The following is a 16,650-nucleotide window of genomic DNA, read 5'->3' on the forward strand; positions in this document are numbered from 1 at the left end:
GATTTAAAAATTAAAATAACACTTTAAGATTCCGTTGCCGTTTCTAGTTGAAACAGTGACGGAATAGAAAAATAAAACTTCACCGTTTCCACCGTTTCCCTTTGAAACGGTGGCGGAAAGTATTTTTAAAAAAATTAATTACAATTCTTTTTTATTTCACCACTGTTTCTTCTAGAAACTGAATCAAAGTATCAATCTAAAACCCTACACTACTCCTTATCGAACAAACAAATCTAACGACAAAATTAAACAAATGTGTTGACTGTTGAGCGTTGCCCCGTCGAAGAAGACGCTCCCACATTTACGCCGAACACACACCCATCTTCAACGACGAATGCCGCCATAGCCGCCGAAAGCCCTTTCCTCCCCCACAACTGCCGACGCAAAAGCCATCTCCACAGCCCGTCACTGCCTCCGCCCACCACAGCCACCGTCACTATCTCCGCCCACCACAGCCACCGTCACTGCCTCCATCACAGGTTTGATCTTCATTTATTTATTTATTTTTAATTTTTAATTTTTAATTTTATTAGGTTTAGGGTTTAGAAACGACTACGGTCTCTGCTTCTCTTTCACCGTAAGCAGCGGGGCCACCGAGTCTCCCGGTCAAGGAGTTGATGCCAATCATTTTCATCTTCAGAAATGACTAAGGTCTCTGCCCCTCCTTCACTAAATTTTGTGAAATGAACATTTTATTTCCTAGCGCTGGTGTTTTTATCATTTCTGCTTTGAATTCCTAGCAGTTACAGATGCACAATTGCACATACATACAACTTTTGGATACATTTACTCATTAGACATGAAGACATCTAATAGAGTCTAGAACAGTTAGTGTTGATAAGGTTGATTAGCTATTAATTCAAGTCTAGAATACAATTAGTTACTTTAGATAGACCAGTTTACTTCATTACAGAGTAATAATTATTGACATTTTTCTGTTTGATTTTGGACTATTAACTAAAATGTTTAGTTGTATGCACAATCAAACTTATGAATTTATTTGATCTCTCTGCACACAAATGTGATTTGGAAGTGAAGAGTTTATGTTGACATGTCCTTGCAATGTAATGAAATTTGATTACTTGTGGCATGCGTTTCTTATATTTGCTTAGCATATTGTTTTAAAGTAGTTCCTAGGTGCTTGGTTGTAGACTTGTAGTTCAATGTGATAGATAATAAACTTGTCTTGATTTATGTTGAGGCATTTGATTGAAAAAAGAAGAAGTTCTCAATGGCCTTTCATCCTTGCCTTTAAGGTTTTCCGCATTACCTATCTTTTTTCTTTGCTGAGGAGTATAAGAAAATACAGATGGCAGTTTAGAATTAGTGAAGGCATGCAGGGCTTTTATTAACTGTTAAATTCATGTCTCTTCTAATATCTAACTTTAAATCCAGTTGGATTAACTGTACATTGCACCACTCTTTTTTCTTGCAGTCCTCCACTATTTTTTCTTGCAGTCCTTACCATAACCCTTTTGGCCTATAAATCTATAACATTAAATATGCCCGGAAAGGGACATGGTTAAATTTAGTATGACAGAACTGGCATGATATGTATTGTTTATCCCCACAATTAGCTTATGTAGGAACATATTTCACTTTAAAATAACTTTATTGTCATATGAAAATATCAGTTGGAAAAACATCCAACCCTGTGCTTTCGCAGTCGGTTGAGTCTCTCAGGATCCCGTCAACTTCGCCTTGCTATTTTGACTGGAAACTGAGGTGAGTAAACTTTTACCGGAGTTGCTTGTTTGTTAATTGTCTGCTATTTTCATTTCTTGAAGCATGCACATCATCCTAAGGGAATCTACTGTCTACCATTGAAGAGGGAGAGTTGTGCCTCACGACTTGCGCCCGCCTGGACGTAAATCTACTTTTTTTTTTTTTTTTTTTTTTTTTTTTTAATTTTCAGATTTTTTTCTCCCCTCCCATTTTCTCTTTCCTAGTCACACATGTAAAAACTCTTCAAAAACCTCACACTATTGAGGATGCTCTAATGCCTTAGTTTTTTGTGGGGCCCATATGGAATTAAAAAGCAACGCAGACAGTGCGTCTAGCGCACTGCCGTGCACGCGCCATACCTGGGTGCGCGCATTAAGCAATGTTTTTTTTTTTTCCGCCCTGTTTCTGTATGTGTTTTCCTTACTTTGAATTCTGTTGCTTTGGTATTTGAAGGAAGAGTAATTATTTCTTGATTGCAGCCATTTGTGTTTAATTTTGGTTTAAGAGTGAATGAGGCTTTGAGGCTCTGAGATATGACCATCTGTATGGGATGTTTATATATAGGGAGAGATTTGAAGTGAGGGTCAATGATTTGATTAGATTTGGTTTTGCAGAAGCATTGTGCATCTCAATTGGCTGATGTTTAAGACTTTATGTGATTTGTATGTATACACATCTTATTTGATTGCAAATTCCAGGTTGCATCAAATCAATTTCATCCAAATAACAACCAACTAAAAACACAAACCATCCCTGTTTGGATTTATTTCTTTGAACAATAAGCAAAGCAGAAATGCTAAAGAACTGGTGCAATTATTTTCATTAAAAAGAAAATCAGCATTAAGTACATGACAATCCATTTCTATTATGCATTTAGTTAGTCCATTGTGCTTTGGCAGATGACTCTCTTTCCTTCTATAAAAGTTTTCAAATGAACATTATTTTATTAGTAAATGATTACGGTTCTGCAGGACTTGATCACCAAGCCAAGATATCTTGTTACATTTACAATTGGCTATGAATGGAAATAAAATATTGATGCTGCAGTGAAGAAGGTTTGTCTAAATTCTTACCCTCTTGCCCTAGACTAAATATTGTTAGTCTCTTGTCTATTTCCTATTAATTCTTACTCTCTTGCCCTAGACTAATGAGGTTCTTTAATTACAAATTAGGTTCTTTGATGAATTAGGTAGCTTGACAAATTAGGTATTTTATTAGTCAGGTATATATATTGAATTTGCTTATGAGTTATGTATACTTCGATGATACATTAGGTATTTGATTACGAATTAGGTAATTTGATTTCAATTCAAATCACCTAATATCGTTTATATTTACGTCCATCATTGCGTATCCATATCTCCATAGTACTTAGAGTAGCATTTTATGAATTTACAGATATGGATCGGAGTTGGATGTATGAAAAACGCACTACATTCAAATATATTCAAGGGGTTCAAGAGTTTATACGATATGCTGAAGAAAATAGGAGTAAAAAGGCGGAAGACTTTATTGTCTGTCCGTGTTGCGATTGTAATAATTTTAAAAGATATCGTAGTTCCGATGAAGTGATGGATCATTTGATTCGCCGTGGTTTTAAGGAAGGGTACAAAAGATGGATATGGCATGGTGAAAGCTAACTTCCTAGTACAAGTGCAAGTAAGGAAACTCATGCACAAAGTGAAACTCAAGCAAATTGTCAAACTCAGGAAGATAATAAGAAGAATAATACATCTCATGTTAGCAATGATGAGGATGATGAAGATAATGACCGAATAGATGAAATGATGCGTGATGTACAAGAAGATTTTAGTGAAATGTGACACCCCAAAAATCCACATTCAATCCATGGATTAATTGAGTAATTAATCCTATTTTATTTGAAGAATGAATTCCTAAAATCCTGATTTTTAATACTCAAGGACTAGTATTTGACTAATCAACCTTAAAGTTGTGTTGTACCTTGAGCTTTGAGGGGAGTTCCCTTGTTCCTTACACTTTCTAAGGGTTAGTAAGGGTATTCTTGACTTTTCACCAAGAGTTAGTATTGTAACCTAACCTAGAAGACTTCTTCATTTCATTCCCTACAATTCTTAGAAATTAGCTCTACCTTCTCTCTAGAAAAGAAGTGTAGCTTATTCTCCAAGCCAAGTTGAGACCCTTGTCAAGATTCCAAGATTTGCTTCCAAGATTCAACCTTTCACCTATTTGGGCATCTAGGAGGGTAAGATCTAAGTTCATCTTTTGTTTTTGGTTGCATCTTAGTTGTCTTTTTCTTAAAGGTAGGATCTTTATGATCTTTTGGTTTGATCTTGAAATGGGCTTGGAAAGTAAGCCTTGTGGGGAGCTTGTTGTGGTGTAAAGTGAAGTCTTTTGGTTTACAAGAGGTAACCCATGCTCTACAAAACCTATTTTGCTTACCTATATGTGATTTCTTGTATTCTACATGTGTTTTGCTATGAAATGTGAGGGTTTATGCATTTGTCTTGTGATATTGCATATCTAGAGCTTGTGTTTAGGGTTCCTTTGTTCCATTGCTTGGCATTTTCCATGATTCAAGTCATTTTGTTGTGTTGGGTGAGATTTGGCATGTTTTAGACTTGAATTTGTGTTTGGAGAAGAAAATCCTCGAAGGGATCTTTTTGCATAGGAGTATGTACCCGCGGGCTGAACGGCGGGGAGAGCCCTACCCGCCGGTACATAGGCTTGTGGGTAGTGTACCCGCGGGCGGAACCACGGGTAGGGGCCTACCCGTGGGTCCATCCGCGGGGAACACTGTGGTGTTTGTTCGGGATCTGTTCCCCGTGATCCGTTTGACTCGGTATTTGATATTTTGACTTCCCGTTGTTCTTTTGTGGAACTATTTGAGCGTCTTCTTGATGTTCCGTATGTCTAGAACTATATGGTAGGTATCCATGTAGGACTTTGGTGTCTTGAATCGTGCTAAGTGTTCAACATTGTGTTTCGTTGGACCGAGAGGTGTCTTGTGTGTTCCTCGGAACTATCTTGAGTTTCCCCGTTGATAAGCATACTAGTTTGTTGTCTTCATGCTAGCGTGTGTGTTGTTTGTACCTTCCGTTTGGTTGATGATAACTTGTGTTATTCATCGTTGATGTTGTTGGGCTGTGACCCGTTCCTTGATTGAGTATGTTTCATACGTTCGTTGTGATCCGTTGCTTGACTCTTGTTGAGTTGTGGTGTGTGTGTGGCTTTACTTGGATTGCATGATTAGTGGTATGGGACACTAGTCACCAAGGTATTGCAGCGGTCCTCGTGGTGGCCGTGACGTGATTATGGAGTTGTGGCCTTTGTGTAAGGTTCACGTTTTTGGGGGATAACATGTGTTATCCGGGCATGTGTTGCCGTGTACGGTACCTTGTGTACTATGAATTGGTGGTCTCGTTGGTGGTCGTTGGTGGGGGACGACGGTCCCGGGGGAATAAGGTTGGACTAAGAAGTACAGGGGTCCTGGAGGTAATGGTTGGAAGAAGATATAAGGTTGGGGGTAGCCATAAGGTTGGAACAGGGCATAAGAAAGGCATACCAACTCGTGATGGGTGATGTTGCGAGGGCTTGTAAAGCCGACGTTGAGTGTTCTTCTCTCGTGATGTGTGTAGTCACGGAGGCATGTGTTGCTTTGGCATGTGTTGCCGTTGGGTGAGTCTTTATCCTTCGCGTTGTGGTTAGCCTTTGTGATTTGGGATGTGTTCCCGTGTTATCTTTGAGAGTGATGAGTCTTGTGTTGACTGTTGATCTTGGCTTTTGACTTATATATATGTATCCGTTTCAAAAATGGTTTTACACCTTATATCTATCTATGTATGATATTTCACATGTATTGGTGGGTTACCAACATTTATCGCTGACCGGGCGTCGTCCCAATGTTTATCTTTGTATCTTTCAAGTGATGTTTAGACGAGCGCGATGTCTAGTGCCTGGTAGCTTAGTACCCTCATCCTTGTTTTGTGGCCTGTGCGCGAAAGTAGTTTAGACTGATGTTTTTGGGATAGATGTATACACTTGCAGATTGTTTGTCGTAGCGTTTACCGTGTTTGGTAGGCGTGGCGTGACACCCCGTTCGGATTTCTTTTATCCAGTTTTCGTTTTATCTTCTGCTGTGCTAGTTTTGTTGTTTAATCTGCATGTGTTAAGGCTTTTATATAGGTCTGGTTTGGGGGGTGTTACATGAATTCATGAATTTAAAAGTTTGTTTGACAATGCTGAAAAACCTTTGCTCCCTGGAAGTACTAAATTTACTAAGTTATCTAGTGTACTTAAATTATATAATTTAAAAACAAAAAATGTTAAGGTATATTCAATAACTTTATATACATATATATATATATATATATATATATATATATATATATATATATAAAATGCGCATGTTATTATTCAGGGACAGTTTGGTATTCAAGATGAGTCAAAGAAGCCAGTGGTTTTGAAAATTGCATCGGGAAGATGGAAAGACTTTAAGAGTAGATTGTTACGTGATTATGTTCACAAGAAGTACAAAAGTTATACCTCTCCTACACAACTTTATTCGTTCTTGAGTGATGAAAAATGGGCGACATTAGCAAATTGGCAAAGTAAAGAGTTTAAGGTATATTTAGCTCATTCAGTTATAAGTAAAGTGTTTTATGAATATTACCATGTTAGTCACCAAAAAAATGAATATTAACATGTTAGTGAAATCATAGGAAAAAAGTCAAAAGGCGAGGAAAATGCAGGCGTTAAATGAGCATCCACACTTCTTGGAAAGGATGATTATTCAGGTTATGCAAGAGGAGTTGGAAGTTACTCTACCATCCAAGGAGTGTTTGGTAGACCAGATCGGAAACAAAACACATCGCGTGGGATTTATACAGAAGAAGCTGTCAAACAAATGTTAAAGAAATGTAGGCAAGATACAATGACAGAGGTGGAAGCACAGATGAAACCCAAGATTGATACCATGGACCAGCAACTTAAGTTTCTGATGAAGAACATGGCAGGGACACATCTATTTTCACAAGGGGTCTTGGCTGGAACTCCTCAAAGTGATTCACCGCTTTGTGATCAATCGCCTACTTGTAGCAATTGTCATTCAGTTGACACATATCGAGTTACAACAATTAAGGTAATATTAAAAGTTATTTCTTATATCAAAATATTGTTTCTTGTTAGATTGAGATTAACACATGTTTTTTATGAATAGACTCCCAAAAGGTGTTCACTAATAGTCTGTCTATATGGCATACCTATTGTTGTTGCAAAGGGTATGGCTCACCCAACTACAGACGAGACTTTGGTGAATCGTCAACCATTGTTTCATAACTGTGTCAGAGTTTGGGTGGATGAAGTGATTGAAGGTCGAGAGCAATTTAATATCCCTATGCCAGATCAGCCGTATGTCACTATAGCAGATGTCGTTGGCAACTTTGTACAATAGCCTATGCATTTAGTGAGTTTAGATGAGGTATGCATTCTTATATTTAGTTATTAAGTTAGTTTTCGTTGTTTAAAATGTTAGTAAAATTACAATTTTATATTTGTAGAGTTCACCAAAACAAAATAAGAAACTAAAAGACCAAAGTGTTGATATATCTGCTATTGGTACATGACCTCCCTTTGTTGATGACGATGTCTTACAACACTTGGGAGACAATTGCAAGTATTTAGTGAATGCGTTGAAAAGCTTTCTATCTAATAAAGAGTATATTGAGTTGGGCTTGGATGAAAAAATCTTCCATCATAGAAACACAAGTTCTATTTTTGTGATGATGAAAGATATAAAGGATTCGATGCTGATGAATTGGCTTGACGTCTCAATCATACAAGTGTTTATATTGTAAGTAAAAAAAAATTACTCTTGTATTTTATATATATGTTTTTTATATTTATTGAAATTTCTTATTAATTATTTCTTAATTTTTAGATTTCTTAATCGATTGTGCAATCAGTTCAAAATTAGGTCAATCGGGTTTGCTTGTCCGACTCAGATTTGCAATAGTATGCTTAAACGGAACGCCACCAATGTTATATCATATTTCATTCATGTCATGGAGCAAAACAGAGATAAACAATTTATTTTAGCACCATATCATCAACAGTATGAATATTGTTCTTTTACTAATTTATTAGTATTTCAAGTATTAGGTATTAAAATTTTAATAATGTATGTGTGTTTTTCAAATGCAGATCCCATTGGTTACTTTTGGTGATTTGCATGCGCTCAAAAAGCATATGTTTCTTGTATCCCTTGCCTTCTGATCGCGATATTGGTGAAATTAAAGTTTCTATTAATTTGTAAGTAAATATCTTATTATATATATAAGTATTTTAACTTCTATTATATTATTTATAAATTTTTATGTATGTTTATAATTAATATAGGGCATTTCGCTCTATTCCTACGAATGGACGGATTAAGAATATCGATTGGAAGCCATGCAAAGTATGTATAGAAATTGAATTTAAGTTTTAATTAGTGTGATATTTTGAATTACAGTAAATTGCTTAAATTAATAACATATATATATATATATATATATATATATATATACACACACACACATATATATATATATATATATATATATATATATATATATATATATATATATATTGGATCCGGTGAGGTTAGTATTGGCAGACGAGGTCGGGTATTTTGCCTCCGATTATTTTGCCTCATTTTCTTTTTGCTGGTTTGGTTGGATATTTTCGGGTAATGGCGGGTCGGGGGGCTTCCGGTGGTTGATGGACGTTGGGGTGGGTATGTATTCGTCTGGGGGGAGGTTGGTGCGTTATAGGAGGTCGGCGTGTGCGATCAGTGTTTTTTGTTCGGAGTATTGTAAACCAAGTTAACTTGCCCAGAATAATAACTTGATATGTATTTTGGGTTCTCGTACTATGCTGGTTTGGTTTTTTTTTTTTTTTTTTTTTTTTTTTCTTGGTTTTTTGAGGGGTAAAGGCCGTGTCTGGCCAGCATGTTATTTGCGTGTCTGTGTTTTGGCGGGTAAGGACTGGGGGGGGGGGGGGGGGTTGGTTTGATTGTACTGGTGCGGTGATTGGCGGTGGGGGGATGGGGTTTTGAAAGGGGGGTGTGAGTTGGTGATTTTATTCGTGGATTTTTTTTTTTTTTTTTTTTTTTTTTTTTTTAAATGTTCTCGTGTTATTCGCGGCTGGGAGTGTGGCTTTATTTTTGTTTTTTGTTTTTTTTTTTTTGTTTTTTGTTTTTTGTTTTTTTGTTTTTTTTTTTTAATGGTTTTCTTTTACTTGTTTTCGTGCGTTTGGTGCGGTGATTTGCGAATCGGCTTCAAGTATGTGCATCTGAACTAGTTTAAATGGGGTGTGTGTTCGGGTTTTGTGCATACGTGTCGTGTGTGTTTAATTTTGCCGTGTATGCAACCCGACCTTTGTTTTTTTGTTTTCTTATTCTCTGCTGTTGGACCTTTATTTTCTTGCGTTTAGTGTCGTTGTTTGGTGTTTGGTGCAGTGTGCGTATAGTTCTTATGGTGGGTGCGACTTCCTATTGTGGTTAAAAATAGGCTTTTGTATTTCATTTTCATTTGTGGTCATTGGGTTTGGATTTGTGGGAAAACAATTTAATAGTGCAGTGTGCATTGCGTACTTATGGTGTGTGCGTCTTATGTCTGTGCATTACGGGTTATAGCATGTGCGAATTACATTGATTGTGGGGAATAATTTGTGCACTTGTTTGCTCAAGGTGTGTTGTAATTTGCGTTTTAAGTTCGTTTTCGTTATAAATACGTTTTTGTATTTCAGTTTCAGTTTGGTCACCGGGTTTGGGTCTTTGAGCTGTGTGCACTGTAGGGTTATGGTGTGTGTGTCTTTATCTCTTTTATTTATTTTGTATTAGTTCATTATGGGTTTTCGTTCAAGAGTATACATTACGGACTATGTTCAGTAGTTCATCTAGGGTTGTTCATTTGTGTTTTTGGTGTGCAGTTCGTTGTTATGGCACGTGCGAATTACTTTGGTGGTGAGTTTGTTTCATCTATTATTTTGGATTGTGGGGTGTTTGCAATGCGTCACATGGAGACGTACGTAGGCCAGTCGATTGCTTCGTGGGATTGTGGCCTGCCTAGGGGGGATGCACGTGTGTTACTCGCCTTGTGCGTGCAGTATGTTTTTGAAATTCTTATGTTTCAGAGCAATACATGTCTACAAGCGATCGTCAGCAGTGTGGGCGGTGGTCGTTGAACATCACGATACATTTCATATTTTCTGTAGCCTCACTTCAAACTTTTACATACACTTCAATTTTAAATTTGCACGTTAAATATTTTCCTTGGCCGCATTTCAAACTTTTGCAAAACATTTCACTATTAAATTTGTTAAAACATTTCGATATTACTACGCCGTGCACTCATATGTTGTACAAAATGCAGTTATTTTATCCTTTACGTTTTTATGTATTCCATTGTTAATGCAGGTTGTAAATGCGAATGTGTACGCACAGGCTATCTCATTTTTATGCACAAGCCTAGGGCAAATTCTTCACACCTTCACGTCTATATGTACGCAAAACCATCATTTAAAATCATTTTATGAAGCTGTCTCAATGGAAAAATCCTTCTAATTCGCACCAACGGACCCATAAATCGGCATGCCACATTATTCTGCTCACATTAAACTAACACTCTAAATCGCACCAACGCACCCATAAATCGGAATGCCACATTATCCAGCTCATAATAAACTAACACGTATTCGCACACTGCTCCATACGCTAACGCATGCACCTTTTTGAGCAGTTTACACATCCATTTGTGACCGTCATCCAACTCAACCTACTACACTTGCACTAACCGTGTGATTCCCACGCACAGACCACCAAAACCCAACAACACTGCCCCCTTAATTTGTTCTCCATGACTTATTACGCAGTTTTATTTGGTCGCACATGATGCACACGCATGCACAATTCGTCGTCTAATGGAGAATTTATCAATTTATAATTTTTTGCCAATCTCAATAAAGGCTAGGGCATATTTCGCCTTAAATAACATCACACCATCATCAACTCACACAACCAGCGTTTTAAAATGCAAACATTATTGGGCTACTCAATAATAACAAACTAGTGGCATAACTACTTTTGTGGGCAGCTTCGTCTATTATGGCTAGCCGCCATTCCGCACGTTTTGCAAGTCCGTTTTTTCTTAACCTGCTACATCATTGCTCCCTCCCTAGCTGATTTCAGTCGTTTGCCCGACCCTTTGTTTTTTGCCTCTGGAGGTGGGTGCACTTCTATCACCTCTGGGCCTGGAACACCGCAATACGATTCCATAATTGCATGTTTCCCAAATTCAGACGCCCCTTGTTCTTCCCTCGCCCCTAATGTCGCTTCAAACGCTTCCATCCACTATCTCATCTGTTGTAGTTTTTTTGGTCTTGCTTTAGCCATGCCTAAACATCTATGAAATATGTTTATTAGATGCCCTTCCTCACTATTTCACATATCTTTCACTCTCATTACAAATACAGTGCATAGCATTTACGTACAGTAACTTGCACATGCAACTACCCTAACTTGCACACCCTAAAACAAAATTTGTACACACTATTAAACTTTATTGGTAACGCTAGACTGAACATACAAGACATCTTGCATAGACATTATGCTAACATGCATACGCTAGAAACATATAACTATCACATAGCCTCCCCTCGTATTAAAATTGAATTGCTCATAATACAATCTATCATTAAAATTGAATTGCACGGTATTACAAAACACTTTCACATATCTTGCACTCTCATTACGAATACAGTGCATACACTTTACAGTAATTTGCACAGGCCACTAGACAAACTTGCACATGCTATTACACAAACTTGCACAACTAAAACATAATTTCCACACGCTATTAAACTATTTTGGACACGCTTGCCTAAACATGACTGATATCTTGCACAGACTGTATTCTAACATGCAAACGCTAAAAACATATAAGTAGCACATACCTTCAATAGTATTAAAATTGAAAAGGCTAAACTCAATTACCGAGAAATCTTGCACAGACATAATACGAACTTGCACAGACATAATACGAACTTGCACAGACCACATGTAGACTTCAGGAACACACACTTCAGGCCAAACGAACTTGCCTATCGCGTATTCTGATATCCCATCCAATGAAAATATATCTCCTAATGTCACACACCCATAAAACTCTCTTGAACAGGCTATATGACACCTTATGTAACTCATCAAATCCCTATCTGTTTTGTGTTTACAGCAAATTAAAAGCTAGAACTTAGTTTACCTCACACATTAAAAAAAAAAAACCCCCCAAATCACATTTCATATCAACACACATGTCGCATTGTATAGAACACATTTTCAGACCTGTGTGGTATCTATTTTACTTACTGCTAATTAAACAAACGCCATCCACATGCACTGTCTAAACACACGCCATCCACCGCACACACCATATCTTACAAACGCACTCACTCAACATAATAACTGCACATACGTAAGAATATAATCCAACTCAAATGTAGTTCACTTGCACATGCCTTTAGCCGTATCCGCCGTCACCATCGCTGGAAAGTTGAACGCGCTTCCACCTTGGTGTGCTAAATGATTTTTATATTACAGTTCTCCCCACAAAATGAATAGCGTTTGTTACTATTAGTATATATCTAATCATATTATCATTCGGATGGTATGTATCCCAATTGATTTGTAACCAAAAATAGTTTAAGAATACAATGACTAATTCACCCTTATGCTTAAAATACTACCTTAAATATATAAGAAATCTCATTCTGTAACACCCCCAAATTTAATTCTCAACACATGCTATAAATAGGCTACTATAACAGAAACTGCCATGAATAGAATTCCTGAAGTATGCATACCACCATTTAGAAACTAATTAATAATTCAACTTACAAAATAGCTTTAAGTCCTTAATAATAAATGAGGGTGAAACCGCCACATCTAATCTAACACTGACTAGATGTTAGGCTCTAAACCATAACATTCAATCACAACTTAATCCAAAAACTAAAGAAATACAATATGAATCAATAACTCCAAAACATCATAAATAAAACAGCTACTACGTTCTAAGGCGCGCTCTCAGCCAACAACTTATTCATTCACCTGCACAAATCACAAACAGGAGAAACACGAAACAATAAAATTAGCAAAACATTGCTAAGTAAGGTTTACTCCACCCTGTAAAATGGATTTAATACAATATATATTCACATTCAAAAATAATTAGCCACAAGGCTTAACTTCTCTCAACTTCAACATAACATTTACTCCACATCACAATCCACATAGAATTTTCTCAACCTAAGATTTCAAATCAACTCTTTTCCAAATTACGCGTTTCCAAAAGAAATCATTTTTAGGAAGTATAGATGAATATCAAACCAAATAATGGGCAGGGTCTTAATTACTTAAGCCCTAGTGAACAGTGATCACTCCACTGAACACTACGCAAAAATCCCATTTAAACCAACCAAATAATGGGCAGGGTCTTATTTGATAAGCCCTAGTGAACAGTACTCACTCTACTGAACACTACACAAAAATCTCATTTAAGTGGAACAGAACTAATACCTTAAGTGTGCACACCCCCAATGGGTTTCCAAGCCCAACGGGTAGTAACTAGTCCTAGTAGCCAGGATACGTTTCTACTGACTACTACTCAACAGGGTAAATACCCTAGTGGTAGACTCCGCTAACCACTCCTCAAAACAACAGGACTAAAAGTTCTAGTGAGACAGGATATGTTTCTACTGCTCACTCCTCAATTAACAGAGAGTTTTTAGACTCCCTAGTGAATCAGTATATTTCAACTGTTCACTCCTCAACAAATTGGGTAAATCCAGAATCATAGTTGGATACTATATGAGTCAAAAAAAAACCTTTTTATTCACCACATTTATAAAAAACAAGAGTAATGATATTTCACAAGCAAGCAACTTCTCAATATCTCAAATAAGAAACTGTCAAAAATTTTCAGAAACTATGACCTGAATTGCAAAATTTACTGGGAAAAATCGGTAACACATTTTCATATGAAATTTTCCAGATAAGTAGTATAAAGAGTCTAGAATACACACAAAAAGTTTCAAGCCAATCTAAGGCCTAGAAGTATTTTTACCAAAATTCTTCTCAACACAGCACCAGACTGTAATTTAACTGGCAGAACACTGCCTAAACTTTACGAAATTATTCTGGAAAAACCGAAACATATTTTTAACCAAAACTTTTTATAAACATCAAATATAACAAGTCTAGATTCTCCATAAAAAAATTCAAGAAAAAACAAATTTAGGAAACAATTTTCACGAATTTTTCTTTCCAGCTGCGCCAGTCAGAATTTTCTCAGGCAATGATCAAATTGTGTAAAAGTTATCCTTTTCAATCACCACAAAATACCATATCACATATGCCCACAAAATCACGAAGTATATATATATATTTTTACAGAGTAAAAGTAATTTTTGATAGACATAAGCACTTACCTGGATACGTAAAACAAATCACACACTTGACCCGAGTCCTACGTTTGCTCCTCTGCAAACTCTCCTTCTAAACCAAATTGAATGTCCATATAAACACAGGAAATCACATAAGCATATAATCATAGAAATTTTACCACAAACATATAATTAAACTTACGAATAGATGACACTAGATGGAAGAAAAATTGACACCCAGGAGTTCTCTTGTGTCGAAGCCGAAACTGGGAATGAAAAGAATGAGAGTGTCGACTGCGAAGATGATGATTTAGGAGGGGAAGGTGTCGTATATGCTAGGGTTTGTTTTTGTATTTCTTTTGATTCCAGTAGCAGCGTGTGTTAAGAATTAGAGAGTGAATTTAAAAAGGTTTAGGTAACTAATATCATAGAATTACATCCTGACTAGACATATATATCTCAAACTTAATCTAATAAACTAACATTAATCTAATAAACTAACATATATATATATATATATATATATATATATATATATATATATATATATATATATATATATATATATATATATATATATATATATATATATATATATATATATATATCTAACGTACTGGAGAATCACATATACATACTATAACTTAAGTTAAATTTATTTAATATAATATAAACATATTAGTTTTAGGATTTAAAAATTAATTTATTATTATCATATAAGTATTATGGGTTTAGGAATATTAATAACCATAACATAATAGTAGTAATTTTTTTTAAACAGTTTATTTATAACAAATTATAATACTCAAATAATCGGGGTATCACACATTCAATCTCAACCTTCTACATGATCTCATCCATATAAGTGCACTCGTGGGATCCGGAGTATATATATATATATATATATATATATATATATATATATATATATATATATATATATATATATATATATATATATATATATATATTTTGAAGTGCCCGATACAACCTGGAGATTTTGAGTGTGGATATTATGTCATTTGATACATGTTTGATATCGTGACAAAATATTCAATTCATCTGTTGATGATTTGGATAAGGGAAGTGAATTTAAATACAATTATGTATAGTTAAGTTATATTTTATTAATTAACATAAATTTGATTACTTAAATTTTTTTGTAGGCATTTGAAAGTAATAGTCCGTACTCCATCAAATACATAAATGAGATTCGAGAGCAATGGGCAAAATATTTCTTTTCGGAGTGCGTGTAACTTTTGTTTTATTGATAAATAGTTTTGTTTTGATGATAGTATTGTGTTGTGCTTGTTTTGATGATATTATTATATTAAAGTGTGATCGAGGATATAAAGTAGTATTGTGTTTTGATGAAAGTATTGTTTTCAAGTGCATTTTGTTAAACTATTGATGTTTTTTTTGTATTAAAAGTATTGTGTTTCTATGATATTAAAGTGTGGTGATATAAATAGTGTATTGATAGATAAATTGTGTTGTGTAGGACTCTAATTGTAACAGGTACATGAACTATTAAAAAAAAAGGGGATTTAACAAAAATAAATTAAATAATTAAAAAAAAAAGAATTCATCCGCGACTGTTCTTCAACTAGAACAGTCGCAGTATATATTTTTAAAGAAATAATCCGTGACTGTTTCTATCCTAAAACACTTGCGGATAACCACAGATAAAGAAATTAAAAAACAAATAAAAATACAATCCGCGATTGTTTGACATTAAGAACAGTCGCGAATTAATTCCCAATCAACGACGAACAATAGTCGCGGAATGTCCAAGGCTTTTTGTGACTCTAGTGTTCGCGACTGTTGTACAACAGTAGCTAAATGTCATTTACGACAGTGGCAAATGATCAATTCTGTACTAGTGAATATTAAACAGTATACATTCATTGTACATTTATATATAAACATGCAAATCAATGCTTATATATATAAACAGTATGCATAAGTAACCATATATGTTGATGATAAAAGAAGGCAAAAGGAATTTTTGTTTAGAGATTTGATTTCATGGCGTACTGCCCAACATCAACGAACACAAAGCAGTTCATGTAGTCACCGAACAAAATACAGTTGCGTACACATCCATATAAATCCATCATCAACGATGCAGTATGTATATATGGGGCGATAATCAACAAACCCACAATCAATTAAACCTTATAATTAAAAATCCCCAAATATTATAAACCCTGATGGGTTTAATTACTCGGTGTGGATCCGAATTACTAAACCCGGTAAAGAACGTAAATAATAAAAGGATAGAACGATGTCGTAAGTTTAATAAAAGGATAGAACGATGTCGTAAGGTCGCAGAGACCATATATTGTATTATAATAATAGGTAGTCTATTACAACGATTCGCTAGGACAAAGTAGCTATAATAGATTGAACATGTTTTAATGAAACAAGGTGGGGGATTTTTATACAAGCCAAACCCCCAACCAC

At 35.5% G+C, this 16,650-nt stretch overlaps 1 protein-coding gene and 1 long non-coding RNA gene across 7 annotated transcripts; one reads left to right on the forward strand and one right to left on the reverse strand.

Moving 5' to 3' along the window:
* The first annotated feature begins 225 nt into the window (after positions 1-225).
* Positions 226-10,045, forward strand: LOC109154897. Of its 6 annotated transcripts, none has more exons than XR_002049813.1 (11): positions 226-651; positions 1,635-1,725; positions 2,697-2,780; positions 6,125-6,328; positions 6,426-6,844; positions 6,923-7,183; positions 7,263-7,555; positions 7,668-7,816; positions 7,906-8,013; positions 8,101-8,161; positions 9,676-10,045. XR_002049813.1 is itself a non-coding variant. In XM_019302639.1 (10 exons), exons 6-10 carry the CDS (start codon positions 7,485-7,487, stop codon positions 9,928-9,930), a joined length of 669 nt encoding a protein of 222 aa, XP_019158184.1. In that variant the 5' UTR covers positions 250-651; positions 2,697-2,780; positions 6,125-6,328; positions 6,426-6,844; positions 6,923-7,183; positions 7,263-7,484; the 3' UTR covers positions 9,931-10,045. The 6 variants fall into 6 exon arrangements, 2 of the variants coding, with proteins under 2 accessions (XP_019158184.1, XP_019158189.1); XR_002049811.1 differs by having other exon boundaries at positions 250-479; positions 7,643-7,816; XR_002049810.1 differs by having other exon boundaries at positions 6,923-7,555; positions 7,643-7,816.
* A 2,735-nt stretch (positions 10,046-12,780) lies between these two features.
* On the reverse strand, positions 12,781-14,522 carry LOC109154919. The gene is made up of 3 exons (XR_002049814.1): positions 14,387-14,522; positions 14,230-14,296; positions 12,781-12,850 (listed from the first exon to the last, which is right to left on the reverse strand). It is a non-coding gene; the product is annotated as an uncharacterized LOC109154919 (long non-coding RNA).
* Positions 14,523-16,650: the final 2,128 nt, after the last annotated feature.

Source organism: Ipomoea nil, unplaced genomic scaffold (genome assembly GCF_001879475.1).
Source record: "Ipomoea nil cultivar Tokyo-kokei standard unplaced genomic scaffold, Asagao_1.1 scaffold0276, whole genome shotgun sequence".
NCBI lineage: Eukaryota > Viridiplantae > Streptophyta > Magnoliopsida > Solanales > Convolvulaceae > Ipomoea > Ipomoea nil.